This window comes from Rhamphochromis sp. 'chilingali', assembly GCF_963969265.1.
Source record: "Rhamphochromis sp. 'chilingali' genome assembly, chromosome: 3".
In the NCBI taxonomy this organism is placed as follows: Eukaryota; Metazoa; Chordata; class Actinopteri; order Cichliformes; family Cichlidae; genus Rhamphochromis; species Rhamphochromis sp. 'chilingali'.
In genome coordinates this window covers 25,065,225-25,085,734 of record NC_137931.1, presented here as the reverse complement: position 1 = coordinate 25,085,734, position 20,510 = coordinate 25,065,225, and the positions used below count along the sequence as shown (strand labels likewise).

Below are 20,510 nucleotides of genomic sequence, written 5' to 3'. Positions count from 1 at the left end.
TCCAATAAAACACGCCATCGAGAAATATAATGAGAAAGTGTCACAACTGCTCTTCCCCGTGAAGGAAATCCTATAATCTTCCTATTTCCTCCCTAATGAACACAAGTTTTCTTTGGCCCCGAGAGCAAACCTGGGAATGTGTAGGACCCAGCAGACCTCCCAGCCCCCCGGCTTCACCTGTTCGCGTGCACATTTCTGCTCCTTCTCTCCCCCCCACACACACCCCCACACTTGTGATTGCCTTCCACTGCCCCATAATAATTCCCCCAAACCTCATGTCTGTAACGATGCTGTTGTACGCGGGCTGCAGCTTGCTGATCCTCTCCGTGTCTCTGGCCGGTGCCTCTCTGGCCGAGATGGTGTTCCGCTGCCCGGGCTGTACCGCGGAGCGCCAGGCGCTGTGCCCAAAGCTCACCGAGACATGCGCGGAGATAGTGCGCGAACCGGGCTGCGGGTGCTGCCCCGTGTGCGCCCGGCAAGAGGGCGAGCTGTGTGGCGTGTACGCCCCGAGGTGCTCCACCGGTCTGCGATGCTACCCGACGCCCGACTCGGAGCTTCCCCTGGAGCAACTGGTGCAGGGCCAGGGGCAATGTCGGCGCAAAGTGGACACCGAGGCAAGCGCCCACAGCCAGGAGCAGCGGGAGCAAACCAGCGGTCAGTCAGTTTACCGGAAACCTGCTTTTCTTCTATCAATTTTTAATGACACTGTCTAGACTGCAGGCTGAGAAACAGTGCAGAAATATTGCATTGTCATGAAGGCTAAGCCCTAATCTGGCTGAAAAGGGGACTCATCAGGGAAGTTGTCCATATTCCTCTTCACTGCATATTTATGATACTAAACCATGTTTCCCCTCTTTTAAACACCTTTAAATAAACTGCGAGTTTGTATTTCACGCAGATTTCAGCATCTCATAGTTGCTAGATTGCTACATTCATACATGGCCTTTGCATTGCCACGCATTTGAGGGGTGTCATTTTATAATTTGTGCTACAGCAAATGACTAGTTTTTAAAGCATTTTGCAAGGCGGGGGATGTAATGTGCATTGGGTCATTCTAGTGTGCACGCAGAGAAATAAACACAAGAGATAAAGGAACAGCCACTCTGCACAGCTCATCTCAGCTGTGCACCACACAGCTGGCCCTCCTGAAAAAGCTGCCTTTAAAACACTGCAGCAGAGTTAGTCACCTGCAAAAGCCCCAGAAGTTGTACTCAGTGGGATGGACACAGAAAACAGTGTAGTATTGATGTTGACATTTCCCCCAGGGGAGTGGAGAGAAAGAAATATATAAGTAGAGAGGGAGAACGCTGAAGGAATGCCACGTTGATTGGAAAAGTGGACTTTAGGCTTTGACTAGACCTAACTATAGACTGGCTTTGACACTGACTCCATTAACTGTAGGCTGCCTACCTGGATGTATACGCTGGAGGATCACAATGAAGCCTGGAGCCAGCGAGGCTTATGTGGTTTGTGTTTGAACAAGGGCAGGTCACAGTGAGGAAGAAAAGCAAACAGCCTCATTAACTGGCTGAATTTGAGGCCGCAAAACACAGTCAATGAATGTAGAGTGGGGCCAACCGGGGTGTGATTTTTACTCATTTCCAAAATCCATGCTTTGTCAGAGTTTACCTTCAGACTGACACATGTTTACTTTGGGCACTGGAGTCCTGGAACATAGAGAAATTACCAAAAACAGGACCCATGTGTAACCCCCACTCCCTGAACACAAGAGGTCAAAAAAAGCTTTGTGATGCATTTTGTGATTTAATCATCAGCCTCAATAATTGCTTGGTTATGCTCACGTGAATAGTGCATGTAAAGGAATGAACTGAGAGTTACACAAGAGCAAAACCAGAGAGCAGACTACATGGGCACATCGTGTAAAGGCTTGTTAGACATCACTATTTCTTTGCGTTCTCTGAGGTTTTTGGCGCCTGGTTCCCCGGGTTGAAGGTTTCAAGATTTAGTTCGACGTGTCCAAAAAAACTGGTAAAAGCTTAGAAATAAGCCCTAAAAGCTGAACCTGGAGATGTTGTGGATAAAAGCTTTGGTGCTAATGCTGCTGCAGATGGAAGAGTGAAGTCTGAAACTCATGCAGCATTACAGTGAGTGGTCTAAGTGACATGCAGAGCTTTCTTGGGGCCAGAAGATGAAAGAAAGTTAGATTTTTTTTTTTTTTTTTTTACCGAAGTGAGGCTGGAAACACTTTCCTGAGGCTAATTTCAAGAGTCACAAAAGAATAAATTGCTGCTCATCCCATCATTTTTTCAAAGATACTACACTAATAGGTGCTAGGTTGATTTGTCGTGGAGTCTGAGCTTTTGCGATACGTAAGTCATCTGCAAAAAGCAAAAACACAAAGCAGCTCACAGAGGTCTCTGGATGATGAAGAGCAGCCTTTAAATGTTCTGGTTAATACCCATTGCATTCACTTTATTCCAGGAATTAATCTGGGGGGAAAAAGATTAATTTAATAATTAAGTAGTTTTATTTATTTGATCCCTGAGGAGGTGATTCTTGAGCTGATTTGGCATCTGGGCAAGGAATCAAATGACGAAATAGTACAGCTGCTTTATTTGGATGTTTATATAAATACACATCATCCTGACATCATCTTCTTCTTTGTCCATTTAGCATGTCAGCTTTTAAAAAGGAACAAAGACAAGGAACAGCAAGCTGTGTCTACTTAGAGGTGGCATTTTTACAGTTTTTTTTCTTCAAAAGAATTTATCTGATCATAGGTATACAAGAGTGCACCGAGAGCAGCTGCAGAGTCCCTATAATCTCTCTAATCAACACTACAAGTGACCCGCAGCAAAGAGGCCAAAGGTCAGAGCACCTATTTCTTTGATCCAAGAATAATCATGTAGGGAAAAAAGGAAAGAAAAGAAAAGAAGAAAAAAAGTAATGCACAGCTTTTTGTTAAAAGTTAGAATAGGAAGATATAGAAGATTGGGTGATATTAAATTATTGTTTGCAATCAAAACCAAAAGTCTGATTAGGCTTATGACAAGAGATGAATGAAAAATATCAGTGAAAATACTCAAAACAAGATAGCAAATAGGAAAGGAACACATTACTGTGAGATAAAGACTGCAGTGATGCTTTCGGCATATGTGTCTGTGGTTGAGGTTACAGTGCTTTGTTCTGACTAAAGCACCTAATTAATAGCATAACTTGGTAACAGATATTGCTTCATCACTGAAAATTCCTTTCAGTGTCATGTTAGATTCGTATTAAAACTCTTTGTACAAATAATGAAGGTTTTTGACTGGGAGTGAAAGAAAACTGACTCATTTATAATTAGGTGTGTAAAGAATACGTTTGTCTACAGCCTGATCGAGATAGGATTTCTAAGATTAAGCTCATGCATGTTGGTCAGATCTACTGCACAAACTACACAATTCAGCTCTGTTCGCGGGATCATTGAGTTCCTGGTTTAAATGATAGTTGTCTGCATCAGTGTATTATTATAACCATCTCATGATAAGTAAAGTATAATACACTGAAAGTGTATGTGCTAATTGTACATTCAAAGACATATAGCTTTTGCTTTAACACCCCCCCCCCCCCCAAAAAAAAAAAAAAAAAAAAGAAATCGTCTAGCATATGCTAGTAAAAAGGCTGCCCTTTATGAGATGAAATACATAAAGGAAATACAAATTTTCAAGTTCTTGAGTTGCGTTAGTCAATTCACTTGAAGTCAAAATCTGATTTAAAATCTGCTATATGTATGCTATATATATATATATATATGACAGTGTGGATATGCTTTTAGACAATATTTAGCTCTCAGACTTTATACTGAAACCATTCAGATCAACATGTTGGTGCATCTTTCCCACTCTGGTTTTCATATAAGAAATTTATATACTGTAATGACATTTCTTTGAAGCCTACTTTGATAAACCTAATATCCAACTGTTTTTGTGGAGTCTTGAATATCCTGGATTGGATTCAACAGGATCAAACTGTTAGGATAGAGATCCTGAGATGATTGCTGGCACTTGACACAGACCGTGAAGATTAACAGATCTGAAATGTCAAAGTGGTCACTGTAATGTGGTGAAAAAGGGAGAAAGAAATGGGATACTCCCTTGCAAAATAATGTTCCATAAATGAACCCGTGACCTGGTTAGAAAATTGGATTCTAAGAATATAATGATATAAAATATCAGAGCGTACGTTTTTTCAGACACAACAAAATGGCAATAAAGTTATCCTATTTACTTGATTTTGAGCTGAAATGTCTTCCTATTTAAAATTAACACCCACATTTTTCCCACTACCCTGTGTTTATGCACAGTATCACTTGATATTCCATTCCCACAGAAACCTGGATCCAAATAAAGGTTCCTTTAAACAGATTGGATGGGCGTTTAATTGTTTTGACTGGAATCATACAGATACAACCTCGAAAGAGAACATGTTGATAAAAAAAAGCTCCAAATAGAGCCAGTTCCTGCACACAAGATTTCAAAAGAGTGAAGCAAATGCTGTTGTCCCCTTAACAACACCTTACTAAACGTACTGTTAATCAACCAACCACTCAAAACAACCGTCTTCCAGTGTTACTTTTGCTGTTATGGAGATGGGAAATGAGGTGGAAAGAACGGGGGGGACTCCTGTGACATCTGGTTGCTGAAATAACACTGTTAGCTGACAGGGGGCATTCCTGTGTACCTGCAGGGGCATTCAGACGGAGCCTGCAGGACTGAAATAGCTCCGAGATAATCTTGCCCAAAATGGGTATTTATGCCATCTCCCCCTGAGGCGTCAACTTCACGCATATCCGTGCCAAGAATCTCCTCTTGCCTATTGAGAACCAGAATAACTTCCCAGCCTCCAGATTGGTCAAGGGTGATTTAAGACAATACAAACACTGTCTGAAATGCAACTGAAACTGGGAGTGTAAATGGGGGCAGTTTCTGAGCTTGTTTTAATAAAGGACAAATTCTTAAAAAGTATGAGAAAGACCTACAGTTGTCGTAAGAAGATCATCAGCTCAAAGGCACAAGTTTGGTCTTTTAATGCTTTCTTTGATCTGTTCTTTTTCCAGAGTGTAAGTTTTTATTTGACCACTCTTCCTGGTAGAATTGATTGAGTTCATTTAAATTGGCATCCAACCTTTAAGCATAGTCTACAAACTTTCAATAGGGTTGATGTTGGGGCTTTGTGAAGGCTATTCCAGAAACTTAATGTTAGCCTGCTTTCCATTCCAAAGCCAGTTTTGATGTGTGCTTGGGATTATTGTCCTGTTAGAGCACCCAGATGTGTCCAAGTTTCAACCATATGGCTCATGATTTGAGGTGAAGTTGAAGGATTTGAAGGTACTTCTTCTTCACTCAATTATATCCAATGTACCAGTACCAGTGGTAGCAAAACAGCTCCAAGAACATGATACTACCACAGCCATTCTTGACAGTTGGTATAGTCTTCTTTGGTTTGAAAGTCTTACTTTGACGGCTCCAAAAACACTTCTTACCACTGTGGCCAGATAGCTCAATCTTTGTCTCATCTGACCATAAAACTTTCCTAGAAGACATTTGACCTGTCAATATGGGGAACTGCAAATGTCAGCCGAGTTGGAAGGTGCCAATTTTTAAGCAGGGGCTTTTTTCTTGTTCAGCACCCTCTAACTGTCAACACTGATGTAGTTTCCAGGTCATGGTAGACCTGACCCTACACATCCAAACCAATTTCCTCTCACCTAAGGGTCTTCTTTCAGACCATTACAAAGCGGTGACACGTTCAAATAAGTTGTAGTTAGGTACAATTGTTTGAATGGGTGATCTTGGCATCTGTAACTGTTAATCTTCTATAATCTCTTCTGGAGCTCCAAAGCTTAGAACTCAATCCTATTGAAAATTTGTTGACTACATTTTAATATCAGGTCCATTCCAGGAAACCAACGAAATTAATGAACACCGATAGTTTTGCCAAGAAGAGTGGTCAAATATCCACCCAGAATTATGGCAGAAGCTTGATGATGAGCACCAAAATATGTGCAACCTTTATTTTATTAAAAAAATGGTACAATGATAGATAATTAGAAGTTTGTGAACTGACACTTTTGATTAACATCTAACTCTGTAGTGTAGTGGTTAACACATGCATTATACATGGAAGGTTGATGGCTAGTGTACTCCCAAGCACAAATAAGTGGGAGGATTTTTAGAAAAAGGGGAAAAGGGAGCAGCTGAAAGTACCAACCCTAGTAACTTGTAGTTAGCAAACAGTGAAAACTAAATATTGTTTAAAAACAAATTAATGATTAACTCATGTTTCTAAATAATAGATAAACAATAGCTAATTCTGATAAAACTGTGTAGAGAATCGGGGAAGATTCTTTGATTTACAAGCCTAATCTATTATAGTCTAGTGGCAGTAGTTAATAGTACAAGTCTAATAATATTTTTGTTATAATCGAAGTCATGTCCTAGCCAAAGAAAAAACTGTTTTTGTTGTCATTGTTTAAAGAAATCTATTTAATGGTGCCTTATTTAGTTTTTTTCTAAACAGATAAAAGTCAAGTTTACAATCATTGTTACTGACCAAAACACACAGAGTGTATTTCAGGGCTTGCAAACATCATGACTCTATCTAAATGTTTGTCAAAAAGTACAAAATGTGCATTCTTTTAGATTTTTTTGTACCATCCCACAGCCTTTTTTTATTCCTTTGCTTGTTTCAGTCCATAAACATTATAGTTAAAAAATGCTAAAAAGTTATTATAATGTAATTGTTTATTGTGACTTTAGTTGAAAGATTAATAGGATAAGAATGACATCACCACGAAAACCATGATCAGTTCCTAAAAAGTAGACCTTTGAGGTACAAGGTTTGTAGCAGAGTATTATTGCCAGCGTGATGCACTCTAAGCGTTGTCGTGTTACAGCTTGCCTCTGTTTAGGCCGTGTAAAATCTGCCCAAAGTTCACCCAGGGCTGCCGGTAGTGATGCCTAGTCTTGGATACCACAGAGCATACATACATGCTGGAGCCTGTGCAACAGCCTGCTTTCAGATGGCTGTTGCAGGCCAAAAAGCCTGCAAGGTAAACATATCTAAACTCTGCTGAGTTTGTGTTTCCAGAAAACAGCTCCACTAGGTCTTGTAATGGATTATAGTCTGTAATAAATCTACTCATTGACATATGACCTATTTATTTCACACCTTAGAGCGATGTTTAAGAAGTTAACAGAGAAAAGCTGTGCCTTTTAAAGCCTCTAAAATTTAAAGAGATCATTTTTGGGTAACTGTTGTTTCCACTTACTGAGAGTCAGAGAGATGCTTCATTTGTTCTTAATTTTTTCCCCTTTTACCTTTGTGTGCAAACACACAAAATATGCAAACTTCTAATTGAGTAAGTGGTAGCCAAAAGTAACGCATATAGTATATCTGTGTATGAAGCTTGACCTAGTTAGTGGATGTCTCTGGAGTTACACTTCAGCAAAGATTTAAACAGACAGAAATAATTGTCAGAGAAGATTGTTTGAGTTAATTACAGTGATTTCCAGTCTTGGAACCTTTCAAAACTTACTTGATTTAAAGTTCAAGGTGGGCATTTCTAGTACAACTTTCAGAAAGGTTGCTTGTATTGAGTCAGTCCTTGGAAGTCTCAATTTTGACCACGGGCACTGTCCTGACATGACTTGATGGGGAGTCATTTGTTGGAAATTACATTAACCACTGCTCATGCCATTGTGATTGTTATTTTGCCACATGGTCACATTCTGTGCTTAATACCAACCCAAACCTACTTGCCAGATTTGGATCCCTCAGACTTTTCTGAAATTGAAATCAACAAGGCGTGCGATTTTGAAAATTGAAGGAGCCTTCAAGAACCTAGAGTTGCAAAAGCAGAAGTGCAAGATCTGCCAAATATAAATCAAATATTGTTTTTGACCGCTCGTATCTTCATACTGGGCTTAGGTTAGGCTAGCAGTTAATCAGTTAGAAGTTCAATATAGATGTCTGCAGCTCCCTAACATTATTATAAGTTTAGAGCCCCATTTTTAATGGACAGTAGCTGTACCTCCAGTAGTCCAAAAGTCTCGAGCCACCCCTCATTTCCTTATATTTTGTAAGGAGCCAGACTTTGTTGTTATTTTTTCTTGAGCAATATTTCTCCAGGCTTTCTGGAAGTCTTTCAAAGCCACTTAACACTAACATATGAATCATTCAAGCATGAGAAAAGACATCTAATTCAAAAAATGGTTAGTGTTGTGTCGATATGTAGCAGACAACTTAGCAAAGAACCTATTTTAAATTGTATCTTTAGACATTTTGTTACTGTTGGCCTGTTGGAAAAACCCTGAATTTGTTCCAATTTCTTTAATCAACAAAATATGCCAAACATAGAGCAGTTTGACTGACAAAAAAATAGCATTTTTGCACTAACATGGTGCTCCCTAAAAAGCTGTTAGCTGAACATTTGGTTTTTCTCAGCATGGTGTGCAATGTGTTATTACAAAAAATGAGGAAACTGGACAACTGGCGGACAAACGAAGAAGTGTCAGTCGTGACAAAATAGCTACAGCAGATGAACAATACCTAAAATCCATGTTTTAAGAAATAGAAAAAAATCCTGAAAGGCCCTGAAAGATACATCTGGCCAATATACTTTTCATTAAAGCTTATTAGAAATGTTCTGTCAAGAAGCCATTCATAAGGAAGGGAAACAGGGAGAAAAGGCTGACGTCTGAAAATTACACAAGAACTCAACTGAAAATCAGTGGCAACAGGTCAGATGGAGGTATGAGGCATTTGAATGTCCTTCAAGAAGCCTGGAGAACTATTCCTGAAGACTACTTAAAGAAAGGACAAGAAAGCTGCCTGAGAGAGTTTGGACTGTGTTTGAAGAATAAAGGTGGTCTCACCAAATATTCTCTGTTCGTGGTTTATATACTGCATTTCCATGTATGTTTGCATATTTTATTGAATTGTTGCGCCTATTTCCAAATTTTCCCAGCAAAACGTAAACAAATGAAGGGTGCCACAAGACTTTTGCACAGTACTCAGTTATAATATGTATACGATGGAGCAAGAATGCTTGGTGCTTGGAGATTTCCTTTCTGAACCTTTCCATTCTCTATGGCTTGGCCAAGTCTGTCATTTGCTCACTTGACCAAAATCTGGACAATCAGACATGACACTTCTGGCCTACGTGCCACCTGGGAATTCAACATGGATCAGATATAGAAAGGAAGCCTCTCAGGCTATTGTGTAGGGATTAATTCAAGCAGTAGACTGGACAGTAGGCCTGCTGCTCTGTTGATGCTGCTGATCTCCAGCCCACTGCTATGGAGTGGTTTATACTGCAGAGGCCTAGTGCCCCCTAAAAGTGGGGTCCTGACCCTTTGTATTTGTGTGTGCGTATGTGCGTTGAAGAGGAAGCGTACTGCTATAGATTGTGTATTCATGTGTGTGTCTGTGCCTGCCCAGACTTTTAGTGAACATCTCATCTGAACATCTGACTTTTGCCCCTTTTAGGAAAGAAATGCTTTCCTCAAAGAAAATCCAGAGAGAGCACAGTGCAGCATTGTAGGGGGAACTCAAGTCCAACAACACTAGATCTATCTGATGGCAACGGGCGCCAGCACCTTGTTATTGTTTCGTTTGAAATTTCCTTTCTCCTGCTCTTTCTTAGGCCTTTTGTAATCATATTCTATAACCGGATGTCAAATTTACCTCTTGCAGGGTACAGGGAATGCCTCCTCAGTCCACCATCGCCGCTTTCATTTAAATACATTTCCACAAGTCTGCATTGTAAAGCTTGGTCTGCATAGCTGCGAACTATCCACTTGATTGGCCAACTATTTGACCTTCTTTACTGTCTCTGCTTATTTCCCTTCTTTCGTTCAGGTGTCAAGTGAAACCCTGCATAAGCGAAATACACGATTTCCACCAAAAGTTCAGCAAAAAGACACAGTGTCCTGACTCATAAATTCACCTTGTGAAATATTACTTGTAGCAGCAAGAATGCGCATCATGTAACATCTTTTCATCGAAAATCTGCTGGTTTGGAAAGACGCTCCTCTTCCACTCCCTGCCAACCCTCAACTCCAAAGTATGTTCTGTTGTCAGAGACAACAAGTTGGGCTGGACCTGATGGCCTCTTTCTTTGTTTGCTCCATCTGTCTGGAGAGCTTTTTTGTGCTTTTAGGTTAATGTTTAACAAGACTCCAAGCCGAGGAGAGACGGGTGAAGTAAATGAAAGCTGCCTGGAGGAATTTCTACAGGGACTTGAAGAGGCAGTTGTCCCTAAATTTAAATTTAAGGTTCCTGTTTTAACGCCAGTGTCACTGAGGGCATTGTTTGCTCCTCTGGGAATGTGTATTTCTGCTTTAAAAGGATTAAAATCGACACACAGGATTAATCCTACCGAATTTGGTGATTTTTCTTTTGATCCTTTTTTTTTTCATATGATTCGCCCACACAGCTTTTCTCATGTTTATTTGTGTTCATTTGGGCACAATGGAAGAATTCTCACCTGCCACACAGGGGGCCTGGGTTTAATTCCTCGCCAATGTAGAGTTTTTATGGATTAGAACATAACTACTGGGCTCCTTTCTTAAGATGGCCTTCAAAGAAACTTTGGCCAAGTTGCCCCTGATTAGTGTGTACTTAAAATGTTAGACAAGGTGCTAACATGATAGGTAAAAGAGGACTTCTATGGAAGTGTGTGCAATACGCTGAGGCTTGTAGTAAGAAAGTGCTTTGAGTTCACAGTTAGAGTAGAAGAGTGTTATATAAGTACCAGTCCATATACATTTTAAATGGGATCTGATCTATTTTTAGCTTACCATTTATTAGCTAGTGTTAGTAATTTTACGTGCTACTCCATTTATTCTACTTTATTTAATGACCCACTTTCTCATTTACTTGGATATTTAAATGTTCATCAGTAAACACTATTAGCTAAGCACTTAACTACTAGTCATATATTTGGACTGGTACTTACATAGAACTTTTCAACTCTATTTGTGCACTGAAAGTGCTCTCTTACTACAAGCCCATTCATACGAGCACTTTTAGGTTAACTTTCACTTCAATGGGCAAAACTCAGGTTTTAGTACCTTGCCCACAGATACTTCAACATGCGGACTAGAGGAGCTGGGCATTAAACCACCAACTTTTCAGTTGGCAGCTGATTTGCTCTGCCTCCTGAGCAACAGTCACTCCAAATTAAAAACAAAAGAAAAAAACGTTGTTGAACTTTGGCTTGATTCTTCTCAGGAATTAAGCCACTCATTTTCTTTGGGAGGGAAAAGCCAACAGCAGTTCCTCCTGTAGATGATCACATTTTTATTCAAGTAGCATGCTTGGTGATTTCATTTAGAAAGAAAACTGAAAATCTGTATTTTGGAGTTCATTTTAAAGACACCACAATTAAATCAATGTAGTGGCATAAAATAGACTTCTATGTATTATATGTTTGGGCTGCCAACTCAAATCAAGGCTTTAAAAAACATATGTATTTACCGATTAGCTCCACTGTTAAACTCACCTGCTTAATATTGTGTAGGTCTCTTGTGCACAACCAAAAAAAAAAAAGCTTGATGTGTATGGACGCAGGGGTAAGTGGTTTTACTAGGATCTTCTAATTTCAGTCAAAATCACCATGATAAATCCTTGGCAAAGTAGAAGTAATACAAGTAGCACCAGTACAACTAGTAGCATTAGTAGTAGAATATCAAGGGTGTCAAATCCATTTAAATCACTGGCCATGTACAGCCCACTTGAATCCTAAGTGGGCTGGAGCAGTAAAGCTTAAAAAATGTTTCCCTTACTTTACGTAAGGGAAATCCCTGAGATGTCTAAACCTCTGAACGCTTCGTGAATCACATTTGATACATGAGTTTTTGTGAGTTTTCGAGACTTCTCAAACATCAATGTGATTTTTTTCATAGAAAAACCTAAAAAGAAAATTGCACAATAAAATGTTTTTAAGCAATAAAAGTTTTAAAAAAATGAATGTGGGAGATGTGACGCAAACAAAAACTCAGGTATTTGATTTAATATTTAATTAGTTATTTTTTAATTTGCTAGAACACCTGATTAAAAAACATTTTAAGAAAGAATTTTCTGTCAATTATTTCACCGTTCAGCCTTTAAATGGGTTAGAAACAAATATTGCAGTTCTGGCGATACATTTCAGTTTTTCCAAATTGAAAAAAGAAATGCTGCTGCAGTAAGTCAAAGACCCATCGGCAAGACTCTCTGGGCTTACACTGTCATGGAAATGAAAAATAAATTTATTGTGTAAATTAAATGTACTTAATGCACAGAAAATATTCCATTTTCAATAAAAAAAAGAAAATGATATTGTAAAGATTAAAAAAAAAGAAACATTTCAGTCTTAAATTGAACACTAACAATAAAAAAAAAAGTTTTCACTCTGCTGTATGACAGGCTGTAGGTTAAATCTTTGTCAGCAAGAAAACAGTTAAACTCGTGAAAATACTGTTAGAGGTCCAATTTTTATGGTGTCCTTCTTTAAAATTTCCACATTTTTCCAAAGCCACCCACTGGGCCACTTTTGGCCAATGGGCCATATGTTTGACACCCCTTCACTACATGGACAAAAGCACTGGTTTTCGTACACATCACACCTACAGGAAGCTGCTCAGCCATGGAAACCCTGCCATGAAGCTGTCCGCTCACAGTTTTTGTGCTGATGTTAATGTCAGTGGAGGTTTGAAGCCATGCAGTTACTGACAGAAAAGAGTGTTGTTGATTTTTACGCACTCAGTGACCCCGCTCTGTAACTTTGCTTGGTCTGCTACTTCATGACTGAGTTGCTATGTGTCCCAAATGCTTCCTCTTTGCAGTAATACCACTAACAGCTGATCTTGGAATAACAAGGAGGGAAAAACTTTCATAGTATCACACTCGAATTCAGTGAGATCTTTAGAACGACCCATTCTGTCACAAATGTATACTGCATGGTTGATTTTATGCACCTGTGACAAGTGCGGCCCATCTCTTTTGTCCATACAGTGTAACTTTACATATTTGATTATATCCATTGTATTTTTTATCAGCATCATTAACATTTGCTCGTGGGACTGATTCACACTGTAAAGCCACCATGGAAACTTCATCATGACGCAAGTTCAGTAGTAGCCAACATTTCTCAGCTCATAAGCTGGTCAAGAATGTGGGGTTTCTTCTCTCTTAAGAGAAAGGAAATATTTCCAGTGACTCACTGATTGTGCTGATACATTTCACAGTGGTTTGGACACATTTTGTGGAAAAGTCAAATGCGTTAAATAAACTATCACAAGCTCAGGAGACGTGCTTGTAAAAATGCAACAAAAAGTAAAACAAACAATAAAAAAACAGCCACAAACACAGATGTGTTACATACAGTATGTTCTGTGTTGGTAATTTGGTAATTGGTAATTTATTTCAACATGTGAACAATATACAAGTACATTTAGAAAAGAAATGAGAGAAAAAAAAATACTATACAAATTACATACAAAAAAACATTCTGATTAATTTACATGTTGAAAGGGAGTGGGAAGAAGTATACACTTATTTAATCCCACCCCTGTCCCATAAATTATCAGTGAATATTTAGTCAGCTTCCTTACTGATATAATTTGTAATAAAAATAGTGAACAGATTTCTGATATACTATATACTATAATATCACATCATGAATTTTTTGTTTGTTTGTTTTTAAATAGAGACATTCACTTAATTTAAATATTTTCCTTTTCTTTATAGATCGAGAAGATCATATTTTTATAACTCTTTTTGAACAGTTTTATGTTTGGACATTGCTTTAATTCCATATTCAGTTTGTTCCATAGTTTCACTCCTTGAACAGAAACACAAAAGCCTTTTCTTGTAGTACGTACCTTCATTGTTTTGAAGTTACAAAAACCCCTTAAATTATAACTTCCTTCTTTCAAAAAAAACATACTCTGAATATTACCTGGCAGTTCTTTATTTTTTGCTTTGAATAGAATTTGTGCTGTTTGGAATTTCACTATATCGTCAATTTTCAATATTTCAGACTGCAAAAATAGTGAGTTTGTATGTTCCCTATAACCTGCATTGTGGATGATTCGAATTGCTTTCTTTTGAAGAGTAAAAAGTGAATGTAATGTGGTTTTATAGTTATTGCCCCAGACCTCTGCACAATAGCTTAAGTATGGTGAAACCAGTGAACAGTAGAGAATATGAAGTGATGTTCTGTCGAATACCTGTTTTGCCTTGTTTAGTACTGCAATGCTTCGTGATACTTTGGAATGAATATATCTTACGTGAGCTCTCCAGTTAAGTTTTTCATCTATTATTACCCCCAGAAATTTATTTTCACTGACTCTTTCAATATCAACACCATTTATTTGAATCTTTGCATTTGTATTTAAACTACTATTTCCAAATAACATAAGTTTAGATTTATTCAAATTTAATGATAATTTGTTTTTATCAAGCCAGAACTTCACTTTACTTATTTCATTAGTCATATCCTCCAATAAATTCTGCAGATCATCACCAGAGCAAAAAATGTTTGTATCGTCAGCAAAGAGAACCATTTTTAATACTTTGGACACTTTACAGATGTCGTTAATGTACAAGTTGAAGAATTTTGGACCCAAAACTGACCCTTGGGGTACACCACAAGCAATGTCCATACATAAGGAGCAACCACCATTTATTTTCACAAACTGCTTTCTGTCACTTAAATAACTCCGGACCCAATCTAAAACTACCCCTCTGACACCATAACGTTCCAGTTTTCTTATTAATATATCATGATCTATAGTGTCAAATGCCTTTGTCAAGTCTATGAATAACCCAGCCACATATTGCTCTTTGTCTATGGAATAGAAATTAAGTGGAAAAAATGCATTTAAAACATTTTAATGCTTTTAAACACCAAACAGATTATGTTGAACCTTGTGCTTCATAGTTTCATGATTTATACAAGGGTAGATTTGCATGAGTCACACTTTACAGTTTTTTATCATATATCGTCTGAAACAAGCTGTTTTACATCTTCAACATTGCCAACCTACCTTTAAGAGCATTTCTTTCCCTGATTGGCTCAACTGAGCCGTGTGCTTGAGATGACCATATTATGCACTGAAGAAAACAGTGAAAGATTTGGAGGAGTCTGAAGCTTTAACTCCACAATGATACATTGTGTTTATTGTCTATCTAACTATGTCTTACATACACAATGAAAAATGTTTTTTGCGAATATATGTCTTTTATTTCCTATTTAGTCTATAAATTCTGAAATTAGTTACTTTACATGGATATTAGGCTGATTTATGTCACCAAGACACTGTTTGAGATGACATTGTATCTTACAACCGTTTTTAGCTTTGAAGTCTTGTTTCAACACGTCCTAGTAACAATTCACAATTTAGACTTTTGTTAATACATGGGTCCTGGGTGTAACTCCACCATCTGGCTAGGAATTATTGCTGTTACTCCAAAGGACATGCTGTTATTATTTATTCCTGATGGAGCTCAGTCTCGGAGGTCAATCTCACCTCTGCCCTGTAAAAAGGCTATCAGTGGTTTTCTAAGCACCTCTTTTGTTGCTCTGAAAAATGATCTGTGCAATCTGGAGTGTGTCTCCTGTCACTTCCAGCAGCTGAAAATTCCGTTTCATTACCAAGAGAATGACAGTTAATGGGAAACAGAGTGGTTGAAAGTGCAAAGACACTCTAGGTTGTCAGCAACGTGTCCCCGAACAATAGCCATAAGAACTTTCCTGGCTAAACCGCACAATGTTACTGAGCCGTTAAAAAACAAACAACCAAAAAAACAAAACAAAATTCTTTATAGCTTTTTGATCTTTTTAGCATTAGAATGAAATCTTAATCTGCTGCTTTTGTGTCATTACCCATCATCCACAGGAGAGGCTGTGGAGCTGCAGCCGGAGCATGGCGCGAGCGAGATTCCCGGTATCCGAAAGCCCAATAAAGAGGCCGCCTGGCTGGGGCCCAAGGAAAGCGCCGTACGCCAACACAGACAGGAGATGAAGACCAAGATGAAAACCAATAAGGTGGAAGAGGTGAAACCTACTCGGCCCAAACAGGCAAGGCGAAGTGGCGTGTCTGTTTAATTTCTGTAGAGGTTTAACAAAGTCACACTCATGTGATTTTAGCAGCTGTATTTACACTGATGTGTTACATTTTAATAACACATGGGATCATTACAATAATCGGTTATTTTAAAGTCTGGTAAGATTTTGCTTTGAGACACTGGGATCACATGAAGCTTGCGCCACATATCAGATGTAGACGCTGAGGTGAAATCGCCTGAATTATGCCCTGCAACAGAGCTTAGTGTTGATATAAGATTGTATAAACTGAGTACATCTACTGTAGTCCCTTTGAGTGTGGAGGAACAGCTGCACTCAGACTTCACAGACATGTGCTGCCCCCCTCTGGTGCTGCAGGTTCTTTTAGACGGCATTGAAGATATTTAAATGGACGAACCCTCAACCTTTAATACCCCTGACCTGCTCTGAGTGAGATTTTTGAGAAAACCTCATAATTTTTATCCATCATCTGTCCACTAAAACAATCAGGTAAAGGTTAAATTGCTTTGCTGGGAACTTTAGAACTTCTCAACAAGATTTCTGGGGGTTACCGATGAGTCATTATTCACAAGTGACTTTCATAAACAGAAAGACCTTTAGCTGTAGCTGAACCGAGTCAAAAATGTGCCAATAGCTTTGCAAACCTGCTGTTGATGTGCATTGGAGAAATTGGTTTTAATTGATTTTAAAATAAATTTTTAAAATGTGAAGATTAAGAAGACACATGAATGAACAGATGTTTGATTTTCAGAGGGAGCCTTGAAGCTCCAGCACACCTAAATGCCACTATGGATGCCCATGGGTTACACTTGCTACAGCTTTGCAGTTGAATTGAATTAAATTCCTTTCTTTCCAGTACAACAAGAGTCAAGGTCAACTTCTCCTTTCATACAGTAAAACTGAAAACAAAACTCCCTAACGGTAAAAAGTGATTGAATAATATTATAAAAGACAATACAAATATACGATGTAAGTATAAAAGTATGAATACAACTCAAGTCTCTTCAAGTCATTGTTTGTATTGTTTGTACATGTATTACTTGTACTGTCTCTCTAGTGTTTTCGAATCCTGGTTTTATTTATTAGTTTTATTTTATTTCTTCTTCTTATTATTATTATTATTTGTATTATTTAACTTTATTTATAATAATTTAGTATTTTTATTTATTTATTGTATTCAAATCTTTCTATGACTGCTATCTGAAACGAGTCTAAGAAAATAAGGATTGCACTCTACAGAATAAACACCCTGTCTATATTAATGTGTGCATATAACAATAAACTACTCTTACTTCTATATAAATGAAACAAGGTGCAGTATTCATATAGTGCAAATTGTTTAAAATATGTCTGTAGAGCCAATTTTGCAGTAGCGAGCTGTACATTTTTGTGATTTGGCTTCACAGTTTCAGTTTTGTTTGGTTATTTTATTTGAAAATTAAATTTTACTGATACACTGTCAAATCCTAACAACAGTCACCTCATCGCCATCTAAAGCACACGTACACACCGCAATAGTTTATTTTCACATCTTCGAGAGACAAAATAACAAAGTGCAGTATGACAAGAGGGACACCTCAATGTCAACCATATGTATTTAATTTGTGTAACATACTGGGATATTTATAATTTGAGCTATTTTGTTGTGTTTTGTAACTTTGCAATATATTGTATTATTTAATTTAGTTTATCTACTTACTGTTCTTACTGTCTCAGAGCAACTGTGACCACATAATTTCCTCAGATATTAATAAAGTATTCTGATTTTGATTCTCAAGGTGCTTTTTATTGCAGGGTATAAGGTAAAGACCTTACAATAACACAAAAATGTTAGTTTCAGTTTTTCTGAATATTATTCTGTGAATAGCCAAGATTTAGGAAAATCCAAATTGTTATTACGAGAAGAAAGAGAAAAAAACAGCCCTTTGTAAACGCAGGTGACTCACATGTAGTTATAGTTAATTATAACAGCCTTGCTGTGGACGTGACAGGCTTGTTGTTCTTATGTTTGCTTTTTTCTAAAGACTCAGTGTCAGCAGGAACTCGACCAGGTCCTCGAGCGGATATCCAAGATGCCCTTCAGAGATAACAGAGGTCCTCTGGAAGACCTGTATGCCCTGCATATCCCCAACTGCGACAAGAGGGGGCAGTATAACTTAAAACAGGTGACTCTGGGCTTTTTGGGAAAGAGGGCGGTAAGCCCAGAGGTTATACCCAACTGATAATATGCAGGTATGGAGAGGGGAGGTGGGCATCGCAACCACCATCTCTAACAAAATAATCCGTTGCACTGACATATCAAATCCTACAGTCATTTTCTCATCATAATACTGATAATAATAATAGTAATAATAATAACAGTATTAATAATTATTATAATGATAATAACAATTCAACTAATTGAACACGAATTACTAAAAAGGGGGGACTGCACATTGTGACCTGATAAGCTTCTTTTTGTGCATGCACTTTATAAAACATGTATAGTAAGACTGCTAGCTTAGCATGAAACGTGCAGGTAACAAAACTACAACATAAATTCTGTTTTTCAGTGCAAGATGTCTCTCCATGGTCAGAGGGGGGAGTGCTGGTGTGTCGACCCACACACTGGCCGACCCATCCCATCAGCTCCGACCGTGAGGGGTGACCCCAACTGCAGCCAGTACCTCACAGAGCTGGAGCTCCCTGACATGGCCCAGATCTAAAGTGGCATCAAACATCCCAAAACATAAAAGGAAAAAGAAAAACTGTAAAGAGGTTGGGAACAAAGAACATCAGAGTAAGCTATGTATTATCTGTCTGTGCGTATGTGTCTTTAGTTCGTACAATGACACTGACATTTGAAGTCTTAACCACCAAAAAGGATTAAATGATAGAATCCAGCTTGCTGCGTAAGATGTAGCTGCAGATTACTTTTAGAGGGGAGTGAGTGGAGATAAGACTCCCTTTTCCCACTTAGATATTCAGTAGGCGTCATCTGGAGCGTCGGTGACTATGCTTTAGTGATTTTGACTTTGCTCGGATTGCTTTGTTATCAGTGTTTTGTACTGTATGCATTGAAAAATGAAAAGCCTTCAACATATGTGATGTTTCGAGGTGTGTTTTAATGCTCTAGCTTATAGACTACTGTTGGTTTAATACTATACACTAGGCTTTGAGTACACCTGGCTATTAATACAAAGTATTAAAGATGAAATGTAGTACCTGTTGGAAGTAGCGTGCATTAAATGTTCAGCCGAAGGACATGACCGTAAGTGATAAACAGATAATGCCATTAAAACTACGATACAATCAATCTGTGCACGTCATCATTCATGTGATGTGAATGACTTGAAAGCTTTTCAGAATGAATGAGTGAACTTGACAATGTTCAAACCTTGGAGATTTAGACTGTCTTTGCAAAAGTCTCAAGCCATCCCTCATTTCTTTATGTTTTTCTTCATAGAAGCCAGATTTTTCTAGCTTCTAAAGTTTTAACCCACTTAACAATGACCTATGAAATGATGGGTCAAGACTTTTGCACATTACTGTATGAATAGACAGTTTTATAATACCATAGCCTGCATTTCCCCAAGTGAAAACATTAAATATAGTCATACCGTTTTGAATTGAAATAATCTATATTTTGGTGCATACTTTATTGACTTTGCAGTTGTAGCTTGTTCATACTGACCCCAGCAAGCAAAACTGCAGGTCTGAAAGTGTGAAGAAAACATGGTCTTTGGATTTTATCACATTCTGCAGAAAACCTGATTTACCCTGTCCTCTATTATCAAATCTCACAATAACAGTGATCTCCAAGCATTTTATTTTATAAGGTCAAGACCCAGCAACAGGGAAAAATCACCTGTGGGCAAGCGCAAAGCAACAATGAGAAGGAGAAAAAGTCCTTCCTATAAAAAAATGAAATTGGGTGGTTGTTACATGTACAAGATTCAAACTTGTAATTTGAACTAAATAATTTCATGTTTCTATGGTGAACGTAATTAAAACATGTAGCATCTGCATGAAATTCAGCAACTTAATTTGTTATTCTTGAGATGACATGATACAATCTAGTAAGAGTGGTTAGTTGCCTGGACTCGAGAAATTCACAAGATCACATTAGATGTCAAACTACAGGAAAATCGCTGGAGTTTTAAGAGGCAGACAGCTACACCCACACCACGTGTATGCTATTGCTATTTATTGTGGTTTAACCTGTCAAGGACAAAAACGTACAGAAAATTCTGCATCAAGCCTTGTAATCATAGCTTTCCTACTTTTGTTAAGCCTGGTTTGACAGCTTGGTGGTGTGATGGTTAGTGCTGTTGCCTCACAGCCAGAAGGGCCTGCGTTCAAATCCACAATCTGGCTGGTTTGCAGTGTGTATTTAGAGTTAGGTTAACTGGTGATTATAAATTACCCATGAATGTAAGTGCAAATGGTTGTT

The 20,510-nt window shown here is 38.2% G+C and overlaps 2 protein-coding genes across 4 annotated transcripts in view; one reads left to right on the top strand and one right to left on the bottom strand.

The window, feature by feature from the left end:
* The window catches only part of stk11ip (serine/threonine kinase 11 interacting protein), a 50,211-nt gene extending 49,806 nt beyond the window's left edge, over window positions 1-405 (bottom strand). For both annotated transcript variants that reach the window (XM_080876867.1, XM_080876868.1), the window contains exon 1: window positions 273-405. In XM_080876867.1, the coding sequence (XP_080732993.1) occupies window positions 273-277 (5 nt within the window). In that variant the 5' untranslated portion in view covers window positions 278-405. The remainder of the gene's footprint in view (window positions 1-272) is intronic.
* igfbp2a (insulin-like growth factor binding protein 2a) lies at window positions 223-19,383 on the top strand. 2 transcript variants are annotated; one of them, XM_080876872.1, is made up of 4 exons: window positions 223-654; window positions 15,891-16,072; window positions 18,103-18,243; window positions 18,631-19,383. In XM_080876872.1, the coding sequence occupies exons 1-4, from the start codon at window positions 276-278 to the stop codon at window positions 18,781-18,783; spliced, it is 855 nt and encodes a 284-aa protein (XP_080732998.1). In that variant the 5' UTR covers window positions 223-275; the 3' UTR covers window positions 18,784-19,383. The 2 variants fall into 2 exon arrangements, with proteins under 2 accessions (XP_080732998.1, XP_080732999.1); XM_080876873.1 differs by having other exon boundaries at window positions 18,103-18,310; window positions 18,631-18,766.
* Window positions 19,384-20,510: the final 1,127 nt, after the last annotated feature.

What these genes read in the sequence shown, in the direction of transcription:
- igfbp2a (XM_080876872.1), top strand. Translation starts at nt 276, where the DNA reads ATGTCTGTAACGATGCTGTTGTACGCGGGCTGCAGCTTGCTGATCCTC. An exon ending in GCAGCGGGAGCAAACCAGCG is followed by an intron (nt 655 to 15,890) that starts GTCAGTCAGTTT and finishes CATCATCCACAG; the next exon opens with GAGAGGCTGTGGAGCTGCAG. An exon ending in GGCAGTATAACTTAAAACAG is followed by an intron (nt 18,244 to 18,630) that starts GTGACTCTGGGC and finishes TCTGTTTTTCAG; the next exon opens with TGCAAGATGTCTCTCCATGG.